Source organism: Phascolarctos cinereus, unplaced genomic scaffold (genome assembly GCF_003287225.1).
Source record: "Phascolarctos cinereus isolate Bilbo 61053 unplaced genomic scaffold, phaCin_HiC Scaffold_4;HRSCAF=312, whole genome shotgun sequence".
In the NCBI taxonomy this organism is placed as follows: Eukaryota; Metazoa; Chordata; class Mammalia; order Diprotodontia; family Phascolarctidae; genus Phascolarctos; species Phascolarctos cinereus.
The window spans coordinates 350,319,194-350,344,423 of record NW_027555847.1 but is presented as its reverse complement, the minus strand read 5'-3'; the positions used below and the strand labels follow the sequence as shown (position 1 = coordinate 350,344,423).

Genomic DNA, 25,230 nt, shown 5'->3' with positions numbered 1-25,230 from the left:
CCCCCAAACTCTTCCTCTATTCATTCCTTCTGTAGAGATAATCTGTGATATGTTCCAGTGACAAATAACTGCTGTTTCTCTTTATTGATCTTAACCTAAATACTTTTTATTATGCTTTCCTCCTCTTGTTCCTAGATTTTCTCACACAAATATACATTAGAGTCTGCCGGGCAGAATAGTGAATATAGAACTATAATTACAGTCAGGGAATAGCTGAGTTAAAATCTTGCTTCACACATGTTATCTGTATGATTTTGGACACGCCTTTTAACCTTTCTCAGCCCCAGTTTTGTTATCTATATAATGGGGGAAATTATAGCACCTACTTCATGGGATTACTGAAAGGATCAAATGAGATAATGAATGTAAAGCAATTTTCAAACCTTATAGTGCTATATAAATGTAAACTATTATAATAATACAGTGCTATAATACAATGCCCTACAACCTCTATGTATCCTTTTTCAATAAGGTATATTCATCCATGCTCATGATGGTTCAGTCATGGGTTACATCCCACAAAGTTTAACAGTGTTTTGAGGCCAAATTTGCTTTCTTACAGATTAGTACCTCTGGTTCCTCATGTTTGCTGCTAAACTTTGGGTATTTGTGTATAGACATTATGACTCTTTTCTTGGATTTTGAGATGTAGCTAGTGATGCAGTGCATGGAGACATAGATTTTGAGTCAAGAGGACCTGAGTTCAAATCCAGCCTCAGATACTTGCTAGCTGTGTGACTCTGGACAAGTCACTTAACCTTTGTCTGCCTCAATTTCCTCAAATTTAAAATGAGGATCATAACAGCACCTACTAACCAGGGTTGTTATGAGATCAAATCAGATAATAATTATAAAGCATTTGGCACAGTGCCTAACACATAGCAAACTCTTAATAAACACTAATTCTGTTCATTCCTTTGATGAGTGCAGAGATGGATGAACTAACAAAGCAAATGGTATAGTTGAGAAAAGTCCTGGGCTTAAAGTCTAAAGAACTGAGTTCCACTTCAAGCTCTGCCATTTATAAGCTGTGCTTCTGTGGGTAAGTTGCTAAGCTTATTTGAGCCTCAACTTCCTTACTTGTAAAATGGGGGTGATAATATGCATCTTCAACTTTGTAGAGTTGCTGTGAAGATAATGTGAGATAATTTTATATATATATATATATGATATATTATTATGTTAATATGCACATATAATTATCACATTTTGAAAACCATAAGGCAGAGAGGCAAGAGGGTATAGTGGAAAGAACACAGACTCTAGACCTGGGGTCTAATCCTGTCTCTGATGCTTTCTGTCTTTGTGAATTTGGGAAAGGCATTTAATCTCCTTGGCCCTCAGTTTCCTCTTCTGTAAAATTGCCAGGTTGGACTTACTTACCTCTGAAGTCCCTTCTGGCCTAGAACTATGAACCTAGAGATGGTAACATGTTATAGCTGAATGGGATGGGCAGTAAGTAAGCACAGTTCTAGAGCAAAGAAATTCCTGTCAGATGATCCCCAAACAAAACCCTCAAGGTCAGTGTTGAAAGGACAGGGCAGCTCCTGGACCTGTAATATTATGAGTGGGAAGAATCTTTAGGACAGATCCATACTGTGCTTAGGTCTGGTGCATCATTGCTAGTTAATCATTCAACTCTAACTCTAGCCCTAACCATCATTTGTTTCTCTTTTCCCTCTTGGTGTTAAGGTTTTTGTCCTATTCATCTCTGGAAGTTAAACACTCCGTATACTCTAATGTGCTCCAGTCTAAGCAAGGAGTGAACTGTTGGCCATTTGGCCAGTAGCTAAATAGGTAAAGGGGCTTTACTGATATTGTCCTATTAAAGGAATTCCACGAAGGCATCCTCCTTTGACTTGATCATTCCATCATCATTCTTTTACTTATTCTAGATAACCCTTATTTCTTCTCTTCCCAATTCTGTCTTACAAGTTCTGTACCACAAGTGAGGAGCCCTGGGCTCTTGTCTAAGTTTCTAGACTAACTCACTGTGTGATGTTGGACAAGTCACCTTAAAGAATCTTAGCTAGAAAGTACCTTGGCAGTTCTTTGGTGTGAGCCATGTTGGAGACAGAATGTGTTCAAATATACACACATTATCTGCTCACAGACCTTAAATAATGATGAACCCACTATTGCTCAAGGCAGCCCATTCCTCTTTTGGAAAGCTAAGATCATTAAAAAGTTTTTTTTTTATATCCAGGAGTATGCTGGTAAATGTTTAACAACCAGCTCTCCAAACCCTTGATATACTTTCAAATTTACATTATTAACTTTTTTTCCATCTCTTTCTTAAATCTAGACAATCAACTAACCAATACATTTCCAGGGTATGAACGATTACAGTGAATATTTAACAATGGACTTACAAGCCCTCGTGAGCTGGCTCAGCACAACCTTGAAATTGTATCCACATAAGTTTACTTCTGTACTTACTACTATTTCTCCTAGTCCTGCCCTTTGGGGCTAAATGGAGCACTTCTAATCCTTGTTCAAGTATTCGAAGCTGGCTATCACATCCTCTGGACTAAGTCAAAACATTCCCATTCCCTCACCTTTATAGATCTTAGTTTCTTCATCTATAAATGGGGTCTCTTCCTACCTTAAGATGCTAAGATTCTGTTTCTGACTACTTTTTTTGACAACACTGGCACAGATGAATATACTCAGAGTCAGTTACACGGCTGCTGTTCTCCTTCACAATAGCAAATCCTGTAATGACATCATTAAGGCCTATGTACTATCTCAGGATTTCCTCGCCTCCAGATACTCCACCTCACTGTGTCTGGGCTGAGGGCCCAGTCACTACAGATGGTGCTTACATGCTCCCCATGAAATGAGGGGGATGAGGCAGCTAGGTAGCGCAGTACATAGAACACCAGCCCTGGTATCAGGAGGACCTGAGTTTAAATCCAACCTCAGAAACTTACTAGCTATGTGACCCTTGTCACTTAACCCCAATTGCCCTGCCAAAAACAAACAAAATATGAGGGAGCTGGACTGAGGGACCATCCGGCACTAATGTCTCTAGCATTCTGTAACCACTGAAGTGTTGTGGTCAGGGGTGCCAAATGACAATGTGAAGGGAGTTGGTGGGAATTAAAGGAGGGATATTTCAACAAATATTTGCCCCATTTCTACTTCTAGCTCCATACTTCTGTGATTCTGTCTCTATAAAAATGGTAAATAAAGTTACGTACCCATTTCCCATTAACTGCACGCTTGGGATAGGATGATATACCCTATTACACACTCTTTTCTGTCTGTCACAATCCTTTTCATCTGAGTTATCTCTGCAGTCATTTTCTCCATTGCATAACAAGTTCTTGGCAATACATCGACCTGTTTTGAGGAAAAGAAAAATATCATGCAACAAAACACTTTAAAATTTTTTTAAAGGTTTGTTAATGTAAATTTGGGACACAAATGCCCTTAGTTTCAAGGCAAAGTATAGGGAATATCCTACTAGCTTGATAAACAGATAAAATAATTTTTTAAAATGGAGTGATAAAAGATAAACTGATTTTTCTCCTTTTTCCTAAGAGGCCAATAGACATCTGAAGTACCAATGCAAATATTTATTTTGCTTTGTTAGAAAGGGAAATAAATCTTAGAATCTTCTCATTGTTATTGAACAATAGAACAAAAATTACCTTCTCAGAGGAGTGAAACATGTACAGTCTACTGTATTATATTCCTGTATGACAGAATCAAACTCATTGAATTATTGTTACTGTTTTTTCATAGGACAATGAGAGATTAAGATCTTATTTATGACCACTAGAGAAGTAGTACTGAGACTATTGGCAGAGACAATTGTAGGTAGACATTTAAATTATTGAAAATATGCCTAAACTACAGAATATCAGGAAAGGTGAGCAGAGGTTGTCATTTCTCAGAACTGATAACTATTAATAGTAAACAGTTGTATTTTAGCCACAAAAACAAAGCCATGAAACTCTGGGAAATTCATGTGTTAGAAAAAAATTTAAAATATCCGGCTTCATCAGTAGAACTGACTAATCATTCAAATACTGGAAATGATCTTTTTACAAGGAATATATAATAACATCTTCATTAACTGCAATAATTAGACAATTCTGATGAAATGGTCTTTGTTAATGGAGAATTTTCCAGAAAGCATATTTCAATTCTTGTTCTACAGCCTTCTAGTGTTCATCCCCAACCTCAGTAAAGAAAATGTAGTAAGGCTTTCTTGGATGCTCTTTTAAGGTATTACTATTATTTAAAGATTAATTTTCATTTTATAGGACTATACATATAAAGCTTATGAGATTTTGCTGATTTATATGGATCTCAAGATACACTGAAAAATTTTTTTTTGCTTTGTTTTTAAACAACAAAATTCCTGTTGTTTTGGAATAAGATATACATGAATAGTCAGCATGGCATAGTGGATAGGGGACTGGCCTGGGTTCTGGAAGATGTGGGTTTAAATTTTGTTTCTCTGACAACTACAAGTATGGCCCTGGGCAAGTCACTTAATTTCTCAGTATCCCAGGCAATTCTCTAAGCAGAGTATATCTGGGCCCCAGCACTTGAGGCAAATTCATGTGAGGGTAGATGAAGTGTTCTTCCAGAGCATTTGGTCTGTCACTCCACTGGGATTGAAAATGGAAAAGAAGGCTGCCAGGAGAGAGATATTCCACCTGCAGCTATAATTCTAGTGGAAAGAGGGCAGCTCTCTCTCCCTTTCCCCTCAGATGCTGGCACCTGGTTCAAGGCCTCAGCCATTCTGCTCTAGTAATGGCTTCATCTATAAAGCTATAAATTATAAATGAGAATCTGGTCTGCCAAAGTTAAGGGAATTTCAACATAAGGAGTACCCTATAGCCAGGAAATCTCAGGTCAAGAGCATATTGTTTTTCTTTTTTTAAATAATTTATTTTAAACTTAAATACTAAAACTTAAATAGACAATAAGAGAAGAAAAAGAAACATATAAACTTAAATATTAAAACAAATACAAAATAAGAAAAAGTGTTGCCATGTGCACATCAGGATGTAAGAGAGGATTCAAAATATATAACAATAAATTTCAATTTCAAGAAATACTACGCATTATGTTCTGAGCCGTCCATCTTTTCTTTGCTTCCTTGTAAGTTTTCTTTTGTTCTCTGTTGTGCACTTTTTGCTTTGTTCTTTTTCCCTCTCCCCGACCCAAGACAGCTACAATTAAGAGTGAAGATATATATGTGTGTGTGTGTGTATGTATATATATATATATATATATATATATATATATGTATGTATACACATAAGAGCATTTCCCTACACACACACACACACACACACACACACACACACCACAGCAGAAAAAAAAGAAAAATATTTTTATGTAGAAGTTAGATATCTAAAAGATTGAAAGACTTTTCTTTTTTTTTAAGTTTTAAGTTATGGTTCCTGACTATTTGGTATATAACTCTGATATTGACTCTTTTAGAAGGAAAAAAGAATATGATTGTGATTCTGTCACAATACAGATGAATCACAGTTTAGCACAAACCGCAACTGGCTTTGGCATCCTGAGACTTGGGTTACTATTCCAGCTCTCGCACTTACTAACTCTGTGACTGTAAGCAAGCCTCTTCAATTCTCTAGACTTGACTTCATTCATTTACAAAATGAAGATAATATTTCATAATAGCTGATAATTAACATTTATAAAGAGCCTACTTTGTGCCAGGAACCGTGCTAAGTACTTTGCAGTGATCGTTCTGTTTGGTCCTCACAACCACCTTGGGAGGTAAGTGTTATTGTAATACCCATTGTACAGATGCCCTCTTTAAGAATTCACATCGAGAAACTGGGTGATACAGTTGTAACATGCCTAGCTTTCTCATGCTATTTCATTATAGGCTTGTCGATGAAAGTTGCATTACTGGTCTGAATAATCTCTTGAGATGATGGAGGAGAAAGAATTTATTAAGCCCCTACTACATGTCAGGCACCATTCTAAGTGCCTTACAAATATCACATTTGATCCTCACAACAGCCCTAGGAGGAAGTCCTATTATTATCCTCATTTTACAGTTGAGGGAACTGGGAAAGACAGAGGTTAAATGACTTGCCTGGAGTGACACAGCTAGTAAGTGTCTGAGGTGAGATTTGAACTCAGGGCTTTCTGACTCCTGGCCCAGCTTTGCTGTACCACCTAGCTGCTTCCTATGATGAGATATTTGATTTGTTTATTATTTGTTGTGTCAATAAATACTTTTTGGCTTTTTTTTAAAATTGGATCTGTGATTTCATTGATATAAAGAACTCTGGGCAAGGAAACTCCCAATAGCCATGCTGAATGTCATTTGCTCTATAACTGAGACTAAAGGGTTAAATGACTAGCCAAGGGTCAGAGAGCCAGGGACTTGAAACTGGGTCTTCCTGACTCCTGGACAACTCTATATCCACTATGCCAGGTTGCCTCAAACTTCCTTGTTATTTGTCCTGAAACAGTCTCCTTTTTAAGCTTCAAAAACTGCTTTCTGTTTCTACTCTTCCAAGGTTAAGAGATCAGTTTCTTATTCTATATCTTTGCTTTCCTCCTTCCCTTTCTTGGATTTCATAGACTGTAGGAAAATTTCTTTCATTCTTCACCTTTCCAGAATGAAGTGAATGTATCTTATGGCAGGGGTGGGGAACCTGTGGCCTCGAGGCCACATGTGGCCCTCTAGGTCCTCATGTGCAGCCCTTCGACTAAATCCAAACTTCACAGAACAAATCCCCTTAATAAAAGGATTTGTTCTGTAAAACTTGGACTCAGTCAAAAGGCCACACCCAAAGACCTAGAAGACCTCAGTTTCCCCACCCCAGCTCTATGCTTATGCATGGCCCCAAAATCTTCTTCATTTAAATTGGATCTTTTTTTAGTATCTTTCTTTTCACCACAGTGCCCTGGTTATAAATGCCCACAGCAGTCCAGCTGTGACTGGGCTGTCAGAGCCTCGGGCAATTCTGGTACCCAGAGTGGGGGAAAATAAATGCTGGGGTAGGCAAGAAGAGGAGTGACCTCAAATCAGCTTTTAAGACAAAACCGATTTAGCAAGTGGGTAGGAGCTGGAGAAGACAGATGGGCATAGGTCTTCAGGCAGATAGGTAAGCATGGAGCTAAGGAAGATTTGAATTTAAATCCTGCCTTAGATACTTACTAGCCATGGACCTTGGGAAAATCACAACTTTTATGAACCTTTGTTTCCCCACCTGTAAAATGAAGAGGTTGGACTCAATAACCTTTATTTTTTGTTTGTTTGTTTGTTTTTGGTGTGGCAACTGGGGTTAAGTGACTTGCCCAGAGTCACACAGCTAGTAAGTGTTATGTGTCTGAGGCCACATTTTGAACTCAGGTCCTCCTGACTCCAGGGCCGGTGCCCTATCTACTGTGCCACCAAGCTGCCCCTTCAATAACTTTTAAGGTCCCTTCTAGCTCTAAATCTATGTTCTATAGTCTTGGATCGTGGGACATTAGGCTCTGTGTGTGGAGACCCTGGGATACCATAAGGCCACTGTTGGGGAAACTATTGAAGGACAAAGCTGGCCTGATGAGGAAGTCACACTGGGTACTGTCATCCAGAACTTTTTTATGGGGGGGTTGCACATCTAGAAGCTTCCTACTTTAAGTAAGTGTTCTTTTTAACTAGTCAATTATGTTTACCTCTAAATTTCAGTGCCCTGGGACAAAACCCCTAATTTCTCTAACCTAGTTTTAGCTCTGTGCTATGGTTTGGCATAAGATTCTTATTAAGAGCATAGATATTCTAAGGATGTCATGATGGTCTAAAGTATAACACAATAGCCAAACCTTTTGGTCACATATGATTTGACTTTACCTATGCAGACACTGGATGTGTGTGTGTGCATGTGTGTGTGCATGTCTATATGTGTATGTATGTGTATATATATATATGTCCTTTGATTTTATATCAGAACTAATCATAATTATTTATTGAGCCCACCAAAAAAAGTAAAGCATTATGCAAGATAACACTAGCTTTTGCCTATCTTGCAAAAAAAAAAAAGCTTTATAGTTCTTTGGAAGAAAGGCAGAATAGAATATATATTCTACTGTCCCTCTCTCTATTTACATAGATATATGCACACATAAATTATATATGCCATATATGTACATATACATACCTATCCCCAAACCTCTCTCTATAGATAGATTGATATCTATTTCAATAATAATATAGTTATAGCTATCCCTAAATCTCAAATCTCAGGTCCAAGACCTTAATTTTGTGATCACAGAATAAAATAAGATTCTTAGCTGGCTGTCTACAAAGACTGGCAAAGCTTGTCAAGCAAGGAATGGAGAGGGCCAAGATGGTGGATAAGGGACCTAGAATGTTTATTCTAACTGATAATCAAAGCCACAATTCTATTTGAAACAAAAAAAATTTTTTAGTGGAGTTGGGGTTGAGTGGAGGATAGTCACAGTTTAACTTTTACTCTTTAATGGTTTCCCTTAACATCCAAAAAGGAAATAAATTTTACCAGCCTGAATTCCAACATAAACTTAAAATTAATAAAGAGATACATTAAATTGATTACTATTTTAGAATTATCCCCTAGTGAAAGAGATGTATGATTAAGTAATATATAATGTAACTCTTTTCAAAAGAACACGCCAGAACTTGGTGTGGAGGATTTTGAGGAAGGAAGGAGATGATAAGTGATTTTCCCAGGGTCATACAGTTATTAAATGTGTGTCTGATGTCAGATTTGAACTCAGATTTTCATAATTCCAGGCCCAGCACCTTATCTATTGTGCCACTGACTGATACTAGGTGTGTGATCATAGGCCTCAGGGGACTTGGTAGAATTATAAATTACAGAGAAATTATAGATCTGCATCTGTAAAGGGAGTTTCTACATTAAGTATTTTCTAAATCAGTGGAATCAGTTTCAGACCCACTTTCCCCATCAAAAAACAAACACAGAATCTGTGCATCAAATAAACGTTCTTCTTCAAAGTAGTTACCTTGGGAAGTCATTTATTTATCCCAATGACATGTCCATTGCACAAGCTATTTCCAGATTGTTTATTTTCTAATTGCCTTCATGGTCAGTTTATAATCCATGCAAAAAAGTCAGTCATGTTGCTTTCTAGAACACCTCATATTTAGCACCCTCATGTGCCTGAATTAAAAAAAAACCTTAAAACAAACTTTTCAAATAACTTTATTAATCTGATGATTTTTCTCCCATCTGTCTCCTAATTTCTGATTACCCAGATGTGAGCCTATAAAGGAGCCCTTCTTTTATATCAATCTTGTCTTCCTCCTCCTCCTTTCTCTTGGGTCTGCCTCATTGGGCAATATCACAAGAAGTGATTTGGCCTTGAAACGTGATTAGGAGAAGAATCAGGAAGCCTAAGCAAAATGATTATAAGCTGAAAGCTTCCACTTAACACATGAACACCTTGATAATCAGTAGACTATTGCTGTGGGGGTGTTTTCCGTTGTTGTTTTTAAAATTTTTTTCAAATGTGGTGAAGACTGCTGATGGATAACATTTACAAGAAGTAAACCGGAATGATTTTTACTAGATCTACTTCTCCAAGCTACAGATGATACCCAGGTGAAAAATACATTACCACTGTCACACTTGAATTTGTTCTTGCAATCAATGTCTTCTCTGTTGCACAATTTTGTTGGATAACATCTTTGGGATTCCACCAGCTGCTCCGTACATGGCTGCCCCCCAAACTGCGAGGGACGCAAGAGGGATCTCACTCGAAACTGAAAGGGAAGCAGAGGAGAATGGGGGGACACTGTCTATTGCTGCCCAAACCCTAAAATACTGTGTTACTTGCTCACTGGGACAGTATGATCCCAAAGGATTCTTGTATTTATTAGTCCAGAGGTGTGGGCTCTTAATCCTGATCAGGTCAGTGACTTTGTAGGGCTTCAAGAAAACTGTTTTCTCAATGTGACTTAGTTTCTCCATCAGTTAAAATGGTAATGAGGAAAGAGTATAATGAAATAAGGGCTTGGAGACCTGAGTCGCTTGGATAACTACTGAGATCATCTTTACTTCTTGCCTGTTATGATTTCATGGCTTCCATGGAGACAGTATCCACAGAAAGGCAATGAAAGAGTGCTGAATGTGAAGTCAGAAGGCCTGGGTTCCTCTCCCAGATCTGCTGCCTGCTAGCTGTATGACTGTAGATAAGTCCCTTGCCCTCTCTGTTGCTCATTTTCCTCATCTACAAAATAAGGGAATAAGACTAAGTGAACTCTTAGATCCCTTCCTGCCTAGCAAATGGTGATTCCATTCTCTACCACTAACTAGCTGTGTTACCTGGGGCAAGTCATCAAACATCTTAGTGCCTCAGTTTACTCACCTATAAAATGAAAGAGATGTATCTCTAAGATTCATTTCAGCTCTAAAGTTTTCTGATTATAAATGTTTATTGAGTCCTCTAACTATGTAAAGTATTATGCAAGATAACACTAGCTTTTCCCTATCTTTTGAATACTGTGAGGTTATAAATGTGAAAAAAGACTTCATAGCTCTGTGGAAGAATGGCAGAGGAGAAAAACCATATAAGTGCCCTCCCCATGTCATATTGCCAACTGGAAAGTAATTTTAAAAAAATGTGAAGGAGCAACTACGCAATTCTGGGATGTGCTTATTATAATACCCAATTTGGTCAGCATCCATTAAGATCAATGACCTAGCTCAAGTAACCTTTCAGGCCACCACATTTTAAAATCTTGAAGTGCACACAAACTGAGTGACTCATCAGTTTTCTTGTTCCCATCTCAGCTCAGTTTCAGCCTCTGTCATGCACTGGTTCCTTCCTCTGTTTTGTTTCTCTCATCTCCTAGAAAAACCTGAAGCCAGAAGTGTGAGCAGAATATGTCTAATTGTAACAACAATAGCTAGCATTTACATAGTGCCCGCTATGTGCCAATCACTGTGCTAAGTGCTTTGTAATAAGGATCTCATTTGATGCTCTCAACAACCCTGTAAGTAGGTACTGTTATTATCATCCCCAATCTACAGTTGATGAAACTGAAGCAGACAGAGGTTGAGCGACTCACTCAGTGTCTGAGGCTAAATACTCAAGTCCTCCTGACTCTAGGTCCAATGCTCTCTCCATTGTGCCACCTAGCTCCCTCTCCAATAATAAGGAGATTGGAGGTTTTAACTATCTAATAAGGAAGGACAGTGTGGTTTGATAGGAAGAACATTAGTCTTGATGTCAGGAGATGTGGGTTCAAATTATTTTTCTGTTTACTAACAGTCACTTGTACTCTTTATGCTTCATTGGCTTTATTTGTAAAAAGAGGTTAATAATGGTTGCTGTACCTACTTCACAGGGTAGTTATAAGGAAAATACTTTGCAGACTTATTTGGTTTGGGCAGCAATAGCCAGAGGCTCCCATTCTTTTCTGCTTCTCTTTTGGAACTAGATTTGTGATTTCATCTGTGTAGGAAATTCTTCCACCGAATCATCTTTTCTAATACCTACCTACATTCAAACCATCTCTATCCCTCCAGAAACTTGACTTTTACCACTGGCTAATCCTGCTCTGATAGGTAAGCATTTTGCCCTATCTTTCCAGGACCCAGGACTCTGTGAAACACGTTGCAATCTCTTCACTGGGCTCTGTGCAGATTTTTTCCTTCCCATCCACCCCCCTTTTTAGCACCTCTTTGTGTGTTTGTGGTCTTTCCCCATTAGAATGTAAGCTCTTTGAGGGCAGAGATCATCTCTTATATTTGTATCTCTAGTATTTATCACAGTGTATGATACATAATAAGCACTCAATAAATGCTCTCTCTGTGTCTCTCTGCCTCTGTCTCTCTTTCTGTCTCTCTCTCTCTCACCAGCTTATGGCCCTAGACGGGGGTGGAGGGTAATGGGGACACTAAGCAAATAATTTCCTGAACTATGGCAAATAAAGGTGATGATAAGAGATATCTTTGCCATGTCCCTGATCTTATTGGGAAGGTGTCTAGCCTTTGTTTATTAAATAAAATATTGACTCTGGGTTTTAAGTAGATAGTAATAATGACCGTATTAAGGAAAGATCCATTTATTCTTGTGCTGTCTAATATTGTTGTTATTTAACATATGTGGATATTGGACTTTTGTTAAAAGCTTTTTCAGCATCTATTGATATAATCATGTGGTTATAATTTTTGTTATTAATATGTTCTATTATGTTTATAATTTCCCTTACATTGAACTAATCCTGTATTACTTTTATAAGTACAATGTGGTTATAGTCTAGAATATTTTAATATGTCATTATAGCCTCTTTACTAATATTTAATTTAAATACTTTTTGTGTTGCTATTCATTAGGGACATTGGTCTATAGTTTTTTTCTTTGCTTTGTCTCCTATGATTTAAGCATCAAGACTATATTTGTGTTATAGAGGGATGCGGAATGATTCCTTCTTTTTGACTTCTATAAACTCTACATACTATTGGAGTTAATTGTTCTTTGAATGTTTGACAGAATTTCCTTGTAATTTGACCTAGTTCTGAGTTTTTCCACCTTTGGGAGTTCATTTGTGGTTTGCTTAATTATTTTTTTTTACGTTAGCTTAAAATTTAAATGATATATTTCTTATTCAGCTAATTTGAAAATTTTTTATTTTTGTAAATATTCATCCATTTCCTCTGTTTTCAGTTTTTTCAGCATATAATTGGCCAAAATAGCTTCGATAATTTCCTTTTTTTTAATCTTCAATTGCTGTGAATTGTCTTTTATAATGTTTAATACAATTTGTTTTTATTTTTTTCTTTTTTAATCAGATTCATTGTTTATTTTATTAGCTAAAATAGTTCATAGTTTTATTCATCAATTCAATATAGGAATCTTTTTCTTTTCAATTTTTCATTAATTTTCATAATATTTCATTTTGTATTTGGGGTTTTGATTTGTTACTTTTCTAGTTTTTGTCATTGTTGAATGCCCAGTTCATTATTCTGCTCATTCTTCTTTTGCTGATATCTAGAGATACTATGTTTCCCTAAGAACTGCTTGATTTATTATGGTACCTTCAAGAATATTATAATTTCCTTGTTTGTCTCTTTATCTATATTTTCTGTTGCCTTATCTGAAACCATGATGGCTATCCTTTTTCTTGTAGTTCATAAAAGCATAACAGATTTTCCTACATCTACTATTTTAACTATCTAAATCTTTGCTTTTCAAATGTAAGCAATTCCCCTAACTTCTCTGGGCCTCAGTTTCTTCACCTGTAACATTAAGGGGTTAGACTGAATGGCCTCTAAGATCATTTCCAGCTTGAAGTCTATTATCCTGTGTTCCTTTTTAACTCATTTATTGTCTCAATAAATCAATTCTCCATGACTCCACTTCTCTGCAAGAGAGAGTCACCTTTACTACACCATCTTTACATACCTGTTTTTTAACACAAGGGTCACATTCAGACCATGGTCCAAAGTCACTCAGCAGGCAGTTGATAGGACACATTTGCTCATTGCAGGCCCTGGATTCCTGCTTTGAACACAGCCTATCACAGTAGTTTTCTTCATAATATTTATCTTGTACTATTTGTCTGCAACCAGGAAAACAACAACAACAATAACTCTATTTAGGCTGAGTCCATTCACTGGGGCACCAGCTCTTGGAAATCATAAGTGAAATGAAAAAAATAACAATTAACTCTTTTGTCTCATGTAGTTTTCATTTATAATTTCTTGGTATATAACTCTGGAAAACGGCTTCAATAAAGTCCATTGAGATTCAAATGGAGCTACTTGACTATGCCTTTAAACCCAAAGTACTCTGGCTCTCTCTGCTTGGCCAATAACAGGTCCCAGCTCAAGCCTCACTTGCTTATTGTTTGGGTTTTGATAGCTCAGAATGAGTATAAATAGCAATTATTTCTGTTGTGGCCAGAAATCCTGAGGGTCTTCCCCTCTCAGACTGATTCTTTTGTGAAGGCAAACTAGTCCTTTTTTTGCCTTCATTCTCACCTAGCCTTTGATCACTGAATGGGTATGGCCTCAGACAAATTGAAACCTGGGAAAGAACTTAGCTTAAAAAGGCCAAGGTGTCCCACTGCATCTGGGGCCATCACCAGTCATCCTGATCTATGTCTTGCCACTGGACTGAGATGGATCTGGAGGAGGGAGTGAGGCTAATGATTTGGCACAGCTCTGTCTCACTCAAATCCAATTCACTTACAAGTCAAGACATCACCCTCCTGAAATCACTGGTCTTCTTCGAGAACAAAGGATGAACAACACAAACAGTCTCTTGGAGGAGATGACAAGTCACATTGCTGTTAGGAAAAAAGGGAAGTATATGGAGGAGGGGAGTTGGGGGTAGAATAAGATAGAATGAGTCCCATGGGCATCTACTTAAACAATGACAGTTCTATAGAGGAGTTAAGAGGAAAATGATAGAACAAATGGAATGGAAAGTTATGGTGTCTTCTTAGGTTGTAAAAGACCTATGGGTACCACGTGCCAAGAGAATGATATTTGAGTGTTACTGGACAGAAGTTTATGAATTCCGATTTCCTGAGGAATTACTTTGTGACCTTAGGCTGGAGGATGGTGGTCTTCTTTGAGCTGTGTCTCAGTTTCCTTACATAGGAAATGGAGATGAAGGCACTAATCCTCCTGAATCTAATACTTATATCTTCCATTGGTTCAAGTCTTGTCATTTCCCAAAATTCTTGCATCTACAGGTGATCGGGAACCAAAGTTCATTTGAAGTCAGAAGATCTGGATTTGCATCTTGACTCTGCCACTTAGTAATTGTGCAATCACGGAAAGTCCATTTAATTTTTCTGGATTTTCAATATCTCATCGGTAAAGCAAGGATAATAATACCTGAATCATTAATCTCACAGGATTAAAAATGTTTATTAAGCACATTTGGTGTGTAGAGCTCTATTCCAGTTACTGGCAAAGAGATAAAGTCTAAGATAATTCATGGTTTCTGCCCTCATGGAGCTTACTATTTAAGAGAATAAGACATAAATATAGCAATAATTCAGTAATATTAGTTAATACCACATTCTAAATAAGAGAGGTACAGACAATGCGGGGTATCAGGCAAGCAAGCAACAAGGACTTGTTAAATGCCTACTAAAGGCCAGGCACTATGTTAAAATCTAGAGATATAACAAAATCAAAACAGTGTCTTTTCTCAATGAGTTTATGTTCCAATCAAGTAGATGTACATCTATAGGTATATATATGACATATCTAAAAATAATAGTCAGCATTTCTGTAGCGCTTACTATGCCCAAGTGTTTTACAAATATTGTTTTATTTGATCCTCATAACAACCCTGGAAAATTGGTGCTCTTTTTATCTCCATTTTAAAGTTGAGAAAACTGAGGCAAACAAATGTTAAATCAAGGTCATATAGCTAGTAAGTGTCTGAGGCTGGATATGAATTCAAGTCTTCCTGACTCCAGTCTGAGTGCCTTATCACTGCCCCCTGACAAATAAGATCCAAGATAACCATTGAAGGTATTTCTGCAGAAAGCTGCACTTGACCTGAATTGTGGAGGAAATCAAGAATTCTAAGAGGAGAGGAGTTGAAGAGAGAGAGAGTATTTCAGGCACAGCAGACAGCTAGTGTAAAGGCATGGAGATGAGAAAAGGACAATCAATCATGAAGAACAGCAAATAGACCATTGTGGCTAAATGAGAGAGAACATAGAGGGCAGTAATGTGTAAGATGGCTGGAAAGGTAAGAGGCCAGACTGTGAACATGTGTGAATGTCAAGCAGAGAAGTTTATATTTAATCTTACAGGTAATAGGAAACTACTAGAATCTACTGATGGCAGCTAGGTAGTACAGTGGGTAGGGCACTGGGCTTGAAACCAGGAAGACTCATCTTCCTGAGTTCAAATCCAGCCTCAGACACTGTGACTTAAGCAAGTCCCTTAACCCTATTTGCCTCAGTTTCCTCATCTGTAAAACAAGCTGGAGAAGAAAATGGCAAACTACTCTAGTATCTTTGCCAAGAAAACTCTAAATAGGATCATTTCATGACTGAAACAGCTGAAGAAAGAAGCAAAGAATGGTTTGAGTAAGAGGATCATACGGTCAAAACTGCACTTTATGGGTTTAAGAAGTAGGTAGGAATTCACTTGAGGAATAAGAGGGAGGAGAGTTCTCATAAAGATACTGTTTAGAAACATGCATGGAAGATATAATGCCTTGATTCTCAGCACAGCTCTATAAAGTGGATAGGCTAGTATTTCTATTGTATAGGTGGGAGGAGGGAACTGGGGTTCAGACAGATTAAGTCTCTTGCTGGTGACTAAGAGCTCATTTCTATTCACCTCAAGCTTGGGACCACTCTTCTATACTGCTGTGGAGAGCTACTTCCAAGCAGGACCATGTACGTTGGTGAGCTGTTCTCTCCTTATCTGCCTCACAGTATGATCTGGAAATGCTCTCCCCTCCTCAAGTAACTGAGGGCTCAGACAATGAGGCTTCCACCATTTCAGACCATTAGGACACAATTTGGGATCTTACTGTTACAACATTCTTAAGTTATTACTGGTAAATGACTTAAGTAGGAAATAGGTTACAATACTCAGGACTGTAAGAGCTATTAAATAATAAAGTTCTGGGCACTTCAAGGCTATAAACCAAAGACCACTGCCCCCAGATAATTAGGAGAGCTATGTATTAGTTTGTCACTGTCACTGGTTTGTTATGTGACCTAGGGAAAATCATTTAATCTCTATTGCCTTCATTTTCTTCATCTGTAACATTAAATGGTTGCATTAGATAATCTCAAAAGTCCCATCTGATAATAATAATAATAATAATGAGGAGGAGGAGGAAAAGGAGGAAGGGGAGGAGGAAAAGGAGGAAGAGGAGGAGGAGAAGAAGAAGAAGAAGAAGAAAAAGAAGAAGAAGAAGAAGAAGAAGAAGAAGAAGAAGAAGAAGAGAAGAAGAAGAAGAAGAAGAAGAATTTAGTTTACTTGGGAAACTGCTTTTTAGGGATAGCAAAATGGTGAAGTTAATCATCCCTAGGGCCTAGCCAAGTACCTTTCACAGAATAGGTATTTAATAAATATTGAATTGAATTGAATTGAATCAATGAATGAACTTTTATGGCAAGTATTCATTTTGTGGGTGCCTCACCCTCCCCTTTCCTTGTCATTCAATGGAATTTCTGATTATTGGCCTCAATGTTCACAGACTCCCAAAGGAAGGAGTCAAATAGTCAAACCCACCTCTCTCTCCTTTGGGTTCCATAATTGCAAGAACTTGAACAGCTGGACCATGGAGTCCATGCATAGCGTTCACAGTAACATGCCTGGCTCCCACCAATCAGGACACTCAGCAGGGTAGAGTACAATAAGACCTTCTGGTCCATACTCTAGAAGCATTCACCTCCTGACATTGGACAACATAATAGGGCGAACAATAGTCAGTCAACTAGCATTTGTTAAGTAACTACTACATGCTAGGAACTATAAAAAGCACTGGAAATATTATCCCCACTATCCCACGTAAAGAATTTGAAGAACAGTGGTTAAATAATAATAATGATTACATTTCTAAAACACTGTGTGTCTGACACTGGGCTAAACACTTTACAGTTATTATCTCATTTCATCCTCATAACAATCCTGGGAGGTAGGTGCTATTATTATCTTCATTTTATAGAAGAGGAAACTGAGGCAAACAAGGTTAAATGACTCATCCAGGGTCACATAGCTAGCAAGTGTCTATGGACAGATTTGAATTGAGGTCTTCCAGTCTCCAGGCCCCGTGCTCTATCCACTGCACCATTTAGATAACCTTTCCTTCTTGCTTGCAGTTCAGTCTTTCAATATGTGTTGTCTGCCTCATTAAAATGCAAGCTAGTTGAGAATGGGACTGCATTACTTTTCTAATTGCATCCCCACTTAGCACACTGCTTTGCACATACTAAGTACTTAATAAATCCATTTTCATTCATTCATTCTCAGAGTCACAGAACTAAATGTGATCCTGGGAGGCTGCTAATTGATCTCCTTTAGGGAAGTTAACACATACACAGTTACTACCATATTTCTGAAGCTCTCAGAGCAGGACATTCTCATCGAAGGCCTACATATACCATGTCAACTAGTTTTAGGACTTTTGCTCTGAACCATCCAGTCCAATAGGTATTGTCAAAGGTGGTAAAAATTACTGATCCTCTTGCAAAACTTTTATGCCTTTTTTTCCCTCTTTGGTTCTTTTGTAAACACAAGGTTGGATGACCCCAAGTACAACTATGTGGGTTGCTGAATACACATTTTGTGCAAATTAGGGAGGGAGAAGCAAAGGTTACTACCCTCTGGAACTCATCACTTACCACTCAGCCTAGGGCCTAAGCACAATGAGAACTGACTTACTCTATTTGGCAGAGGTAGGATCACAGAATTTAGAGCCAAGAGGGACCTTAGAGATCTAATCCAATACCCTCATTTTAAAGATGAGTAAACTGAAGCCCATAGAAATGACCTGTATGATATAATTAGTAAGTAATAGAGTCGGAATTCAAATCTCACAACAGATTCAGCACATTTTCCATTATACCAATATTAACAGGCAACCCAATTCACATTACTCCATATTATAAAGAAGGGGTTGGGAATATATGAGCACTCAATTCCCTTTTCTATATGAAATAATGACTCATTTCACCCATCAGTAAAAAGAGGGGGTTAGACTAGATGACATCTAGTGATCTTATGATCTGATAAGAGTTATGACTGAAACAATATGAGCCTCTGCATCATTTGCACTTAGAATTCTTAACCTGGTCCAGTGTAGGCAAGGATATCCTTGAGATAACTTCTCATTGTGCTTACAGATATCACAATTAATCTAAAACAAAATCTAAACCTAAAGCACAATCAGTCTAAAACTTAAAGTTTGTCGTCATGTGTCATAGAATTGGATTTTGCCTTATCAGCTGCTGAATATTTGTGCCATTTGGCTCAGTTATTTCCACCTTTTCTACAAAATAGATTTTCCAACAAAAGATGGTTATAGAGGATGAGTAATAGTTTGTCGAGGGAGCATGGCTCTAGGGATAGAATGCATGGGAGGAAGACCTGGGTTCAAATTCCACCTGTGATATATACCACCTACTATTGTCTCTCTCAATATCAGCTTCTTCATTTGCAAATAGGAATAATGAAGCCTGTAGTAACTATCTCCCAGGGTCATCGTGAAGCTTAAGTGATATAACGTATAAAAAGTCCTTTGTAAATCTTAAAGCATTATATGTGTCAGATACTATTTTTCTTTAACTTGATCAGTTTGCTCTTGCTATTTTGTTGGATGGTAAAAGGGGTGGGGCAGCTAGATGGTGAAGTGGATAGAGCACTGGCCTTGGAGTCAGGAGGACCTGAGTTCGAATCCGGCCTCAGAACAAAATACTTACTAGCTGTGTGATCCTGGGCAAGTCACTTAACCCCATTGTCTAGACCAAAAAAAAAAAGGTAGCATTTGTTAGAAAGTTATCTCCTAGATGGTAGAGCACTTATTTCTTCTCTTTGTATGGTGTTTGGCCCCATGCCTGATACATAGTAAGTATTTTATAGATTCTTATTGGCTGATTTTATAGACATAGAGATTAAACCTGTGATTTAATTGGTATAGGTAACTTCTAGATGAAGAATGCAACTCACCACTTTCTCTGCAAATTACGGTCTTAGATTGTTGCCTAGAACACCAGAAGGGTAAATTACTTTCCCAGGATCACACAGCCAATATGTATCATAGGTGGGACTTGAACTCAGGTCTTTTTGGCTCCAAGGCTTCCTGTTCTCTTACTTACTATAACATGCTACCTCTCCTAATTGACTCCATATATTCATTCATTCTGGTTGGAGTTAGCTTCAGGTGACATTTAGGATCCACTGCTTCAAAACCCCAGTGACTCCTCATTGCCTTAAGGATGAAATAGAAACTCCTTGGCCTACCATACAGGGTCCTCCATAATCTGGCTCCGATTTATCTGTCTAGCCTACTTTCATCCTATCTCCTTCCTTGGACTCTATATAAATGAATGACAAAAGGATTTTTGTTGTTATTAAGTTGTTTCAGGTATGTCCTACTCTTTGTGACCCCATTTGGAGTTTTCTTGGCAGAGACCATTGGAGTGGTTTGTCATTTTCTTCTCCAGATCATTTTACAGATGAGAAACTGAGGCAAACAGGGTCAAATAGCTTACCCAGGGTCACACAGCTAGTAAATGTCTGAGGACGAATTTGAATTCAGGAAAATGAATCTTCCTGACTTCAGGTTGGGGTTGGGAGGAGCATTTATCCATCTTTTAATATGTGCCAAACCCTGTGCTAAATAAATGCCTTAGATTAAAAAATGTAAAAGTAAAGAAAGTTTCTGATCTCAAAGAGCCTACATTTTAATGATGGTGATACTATGGAAAGAGCAGAGATGGCCAGAGAGTGGCATTTTGTCTGGAAATTTACAAAGATGGTGATAAGGTTCAGAGAGGGAGTAGATTGACACAATCCATCCAGGAACAATGACAGAGTCCATTTGATAATAGTTCTCGTGTCTTGAACTAATGGGGAAAGAGGAAGACAAAAGGTTACGTGGCTTGGCAAGGCAGTTGGCAAGGAGATAGGAGAATAGTGAGTAAAGTGAAGCATGGTGGCCAGGGCTGTCCTGAAATAGTGGTCGAGGAGGGACAGTCACTAATCCGGAAATGAGGGCCCCAGGTGAAAGTTTCTCCAGGGCAAAAAGATGGTTGTCAAGGGGGAGATGGTCAAACTATACTAGTCACTTTCCCTTCAATGCTAACAATCTGTTATTTCCTGCTTCTGTCCTATCCCTCCTACTTGAAATCTATTCCACCACAACAGCATCTGATAGAATTCTTCTCTTTCTTCAAAACTTCTATTTGGGGTTTTCTTGCAAAGATACCAGAACAGTTTGCCCTTTCCTTCTCCAGCTCATTTGATAGATGACAAACTGAGGTAAACAGAGTTAAGTGACTTGCCCAGGGTCACACAGTCAGTAAATATCTAGGGCAGGATTTGAACTCAGGTCTTCCTGACACCAGATCCAGTGATCTCTCTACCTCACTATCTAACAGCCTCAAAAGAGATAGCATTTATAGAGAGCTTTGAGATTTGCCAAGCACTTCACAAATATGAAATCACTGGATCCTCACAACATCCTTGGGAGGTAGGGGCTGTTATTATCATTTTATAGTTGAGGAAACAGAGACAGAGAGATATTAGCTAGTAATAATAATAATAATAACAACAACAACAACAACATTAATTAACATTTATATAGTGCCTACTATTTGCCAGGTTCTGTGCTAAGCACTTGGCAGTCATGATCTCATTCTATGCTCACAAATACTCTGGGAGACAGGTGCTATTATTATCCTCATTTTACAGATGAAGAAATTGACAAACAGATGTTAAGTGACTTGTCTAGGGTCCCACAGCTAGTAAGTGTCTGAGGTAGGATTTGAACTCATGTCTTTCTGACTCCATATCCAGCTATCTAGCCATTGTACCACCCTGCTCCTGATTTTGTATCTTTCTGCCCTCCAGCAGTCATGCTACATTTGTGATAAATTTGTATTGACCAAGCTTAAAAAATATCTAAAAAATTAGATCCCTCTTTTTTTTTTTTTGGTCTGCCTTCCAAAATGAATCATTGGGCAGGAAGAAAATGGTATCTGCTGGTTTGCCTTCCCTCTGCTTCCTGTAGGGAAAATAACAGGTAATTTATGCTGATTTTTGCAAAAACATCTTATGGGACTTGTATTTACATGGTTTGCAGCAACCAAAACAGGAAAATAGGCAATATGACCCCAGTAGTTGCCATCAGCTTTTGCAAAACAAAGGAGCAATCATGAAAAAAATGGCATATTTTATGTCAATTATTACATAAAAATTTCACAGGCAGAACCCTTTTACAATGTTCTTCTCTCTAGTGTGGTTGTTTCTTTTCTTGGACAATTTGTGAGATACTGCAAATTAATGTTAACTTCAAAACTTCTGATTTGATGGGGTGCTAATAAAATAACTAATTAGGAAGTATCTCCTTATATAATATTTCATTGTTATGAGAGAGGGAAAATGTTTTATATAAAAATAAAAGATTTTATTAAAACTAAGATCTTTTTTCCAGCCGCAAATTTTTAATGCTGTAGTTCAGTAAACAATTAAATAGATTTAATTCTTCACTTATTCCTCTCTAATAGGTCTAAACATTTGATTTATCTGAAATTTCACAGGTTATTTTGCACACTGGTATATAGTGTTTTAGATGCAACAGGCTGATCCCAGGGTACCTCCATCCAATCAGGAGGGAGGGAAGGTGAAATAAGTACAAAGCAACAAAGAAAATTTGAATAGAATATTCAAGTTTTTACAGGATTCATGTAACATCAAAGGTCCACAGTTTGCCATCCCAAATTCCCTTGAACTCCTTACGAAATCCTGAAGATAGGTTTCCATGCTACCTCAGCTCTTAAAAATACTAGGGAAATAGAAACCTGTACAATATTTATTTTTAATATTTACTCACACAGTCACAAAGCAGTCCCATTAAGTTGGGCTGGAGAGCGGGTTTTAACTTGCCCCAGTCCCCCATGTTCCACCTCCCCAGCTCACAGGATTTAGAGCTGGAAAGGAATTTAGAAGGCAACTAGTCCTTGCCTTCACTTTACAGCTGAAGAAACTGAGGCCCAGAGAGATTTGATACTTCGCCCAGGTCAGACAGTAACTGAGTAAATAACAGAGCCTGGATTTGAACCTGACTCCAAATAGGATTTTCCACTCCATTGTGGTAAGAGCTTTATGAGTAGAATTAAGACTTTGTTTTCTTTGGTTTTTCCCTCTGTGGTAAGGACCTAGTAAATGTTAAGGATGAAGATTTCAGGTCCAGGTTTCAGGGGAAACCTGGAATTAAGCAATTTGTGTGTCTTTTGTTTGGAACCTCAGGTAAATCTGGCACCACGGTTTAAAAGCAATGCTTTACATAGTAACGTATTGTTTTTAAACATCCTACACCTTAGAAGCCTAAGGAACTTACCTGATATTTTCTCTGATTTAAGGAAAGTCCTCCTTGTTTCATAGAGATGTCCAAAGTGGCAGCTACAGGCAGCTACGTGTCCCTGTCCACAAAATGGTTAGAGGTCTCCTGATGATCTTATGACTTATAACATTTCACAAGATCGAAAGTGAAAGAATCCTCAATGCCAATCACCTCTAGGCAGAGTTCTATGTCTGAGAAAACTCTAATGCTTGGGGCTTATACAATGATCAAAATAGCCATGACCGACTGCTAGCTAATATCCTCTAATGTCATCACTGGAGGTACAGTCCTTACCAGGAGGGCTGTCAAAACAGTCAACTGATTCTCTGCAGCTCTTTAAAATGATCCAACTCCAAATGCAGAAGTGATTCTAACTGGTCATGGCATGGTCAGGGATACGGCTCAACTGATGCTTGAATTATTCTATATTTCTGGGAGGCTGATCTGAGTGAAATATAATATTATTACACAGAAGTCACAAGTGATGATAGCTGACATTAATAGAGCACTTAGCAAACCTCATCTCATCTGATCCTCATAACAGTTCTGTGTCACTGTCAATGTCATGAGGATAGTCCAATAAAAGTATATTTTGCACAGAAATTTGAAATAATAAAGGGAGAGCACTTTGGGAACAAGGAGAAATACATGGGAGGCTGTGGAGTCAAAAGGAAGGCAAATTATCAAGAGAAGCATCAAGGAAAGCAAACTGAGTCCCTATCCCTCCTGCAAATTCTTGTTTGATTGTGTATCTATCTGTCCATGTGGACACTCTTGATGGTTATGCAAGGCACAGTTGTGCTTTCAGTAACAGACTCAGAGAATTCCATAAGGTATTTATCTGATGGACTTTGTAGTTACAAACAATTGAGAATTATTTGTTGAGCCTACAAGCCCAAGACCATAGTAACCTTTCCCTTCTGAGCCTTTCAAACAAAAAATGGAGCAGCAGTGGCTTGTTGGCCCTGGGACTCACAGTCAGTCAATAGTTATTTCTTAAGAGCCATCATGTACCAGGCATTGGTTAAGAACCGAGGATACAAGAAGAGATAAAAGAAGTGTCTGAGGTCTCAAGTCACAGACTCATGGGAGAAACAATATGAAAACAACTATGTACAAACAAGACCTAGACAGAATAAATTGGAGATATTCAATAAAGGGAAGACACTAGCATTAAGGGGGATAAGGAAAGGTTTCTTGTAGAAGGCTGTATTTTAGCTGAGATTTGAGGGAAGCCAGGAGGCAGAGATGAAAAGGAAGAGAATTCCAGGTGTGGGGGAGAGCCAGTGAAAATGCATGGAACGCTATCCCCCTCCAGATAGAGACCCGATGGTCTCAAAATTCAGATTAAGGCATGTTTTTTTTCCCCTTTATTTTTCTTGGGTTTTTTTGTGGGGAGGGGTGAGGGGGAGGAACATGACTAATGAAGAAATATAGTTTGTATGATTTCTTATGTTGTTGTTCGTGCTTTGTTTTAGAAGAGGATCAATGACATCACAGGTGATATATTGACTTGCCTATGAATTGGATTTAAGTGAGGCAAACCTGCACAGCCATCAGCCTCACTCTCCTCCAGAGTCACTGAAGTCCAGTGGCAGGACAAAAATCAAGATGACTGGCGATGGCCCAGGATACAGGGGATGACCTTGGCTTCCTCTATGTCTGACCAATCTCTAAACGTCCTGATGTGTTTGAGGCCTGTTGATTACCCTCAACCTGGTTCAGGCCATCTGACAAGACATGTTTTACTGGAGTGTGGGTGCTGCACACGATATATCTTCTCAGAGCCACAGGAGAGAGTTAGGTTACAAATGAACACTAAAGGTAGATGAACAGCCCTGAAAAGAACTTTGCAGGTCCTTGTACCAGAGGTGCCAGTCTTCCCTGAACATCCCATACACCCCATGGTTTCATATGTACCAGCTTTGGTGTGTACTCACTTTGTGACGATAGAGAAGCCAAGTAATTCATTTTCATAGTCATATTATCTATTTCAGTGGGTATTAAGGAAAATTCTTCATAAATTGTAAGTCACTAACTGAAGTGAGCTATTAGCAATACTAAAGTAATCTCAGAGCCTGCTATTTGTTTTTAAATTACTTTTTTTAGTGAAAATGATTTTCTCTTTCTCTCACTCCTACTCTCAAATGATAAAGAAAAAAAATCCTTGTA

The 25,230-nt window shown here is 38.1% G+C and overlaps 1 protein-coding gene across 3 annotated transcripts in view; it reads right to left on the bottom strand.

The window, feature by feature from the left end:
• Window positions 1–23,163, bottom strand: part of C6 (complement C6) — a 69,799-nt gene extending 46,636 nt beyond the window's left edge. For 2 of the 3 annotated variants that reach the window (XM_020996319.1, XM_020996327.1), the window contains exons 1-5: window positions 23,056–23,163; window positions 17,226–17,388; window positions 13,408–13,564; window positions 9,616–9,760; window positions 3,204–3,345 (exon numbers count right to left, since the gene is read on the bottom strand). In XM_020996319.1, the coding sequence (XP_020851978.1) occupies window positions 3,204–3,345; window positions 9,616–9,760; window positions 13,408–13,564; window positions 17,226–17,368 (587 nt within the window). In that variant the 5' untranslated portion in view covers window positions 17,369–17,388; window positions 23,056–23,163. The remainder of the gene's footprint in view (window positions 1–3,203; window positions 3,346–9,615; window positions 9,761–13,407; window positions 13,565–17,225; window positions 17,389–23,055) is intronic. The other variant, XM_020996337.2, reaches the window with a different exon arrangement.
• Between the last annotated feature and the right edge of the window lie 2,067 nt (window positions 23,164–25,230).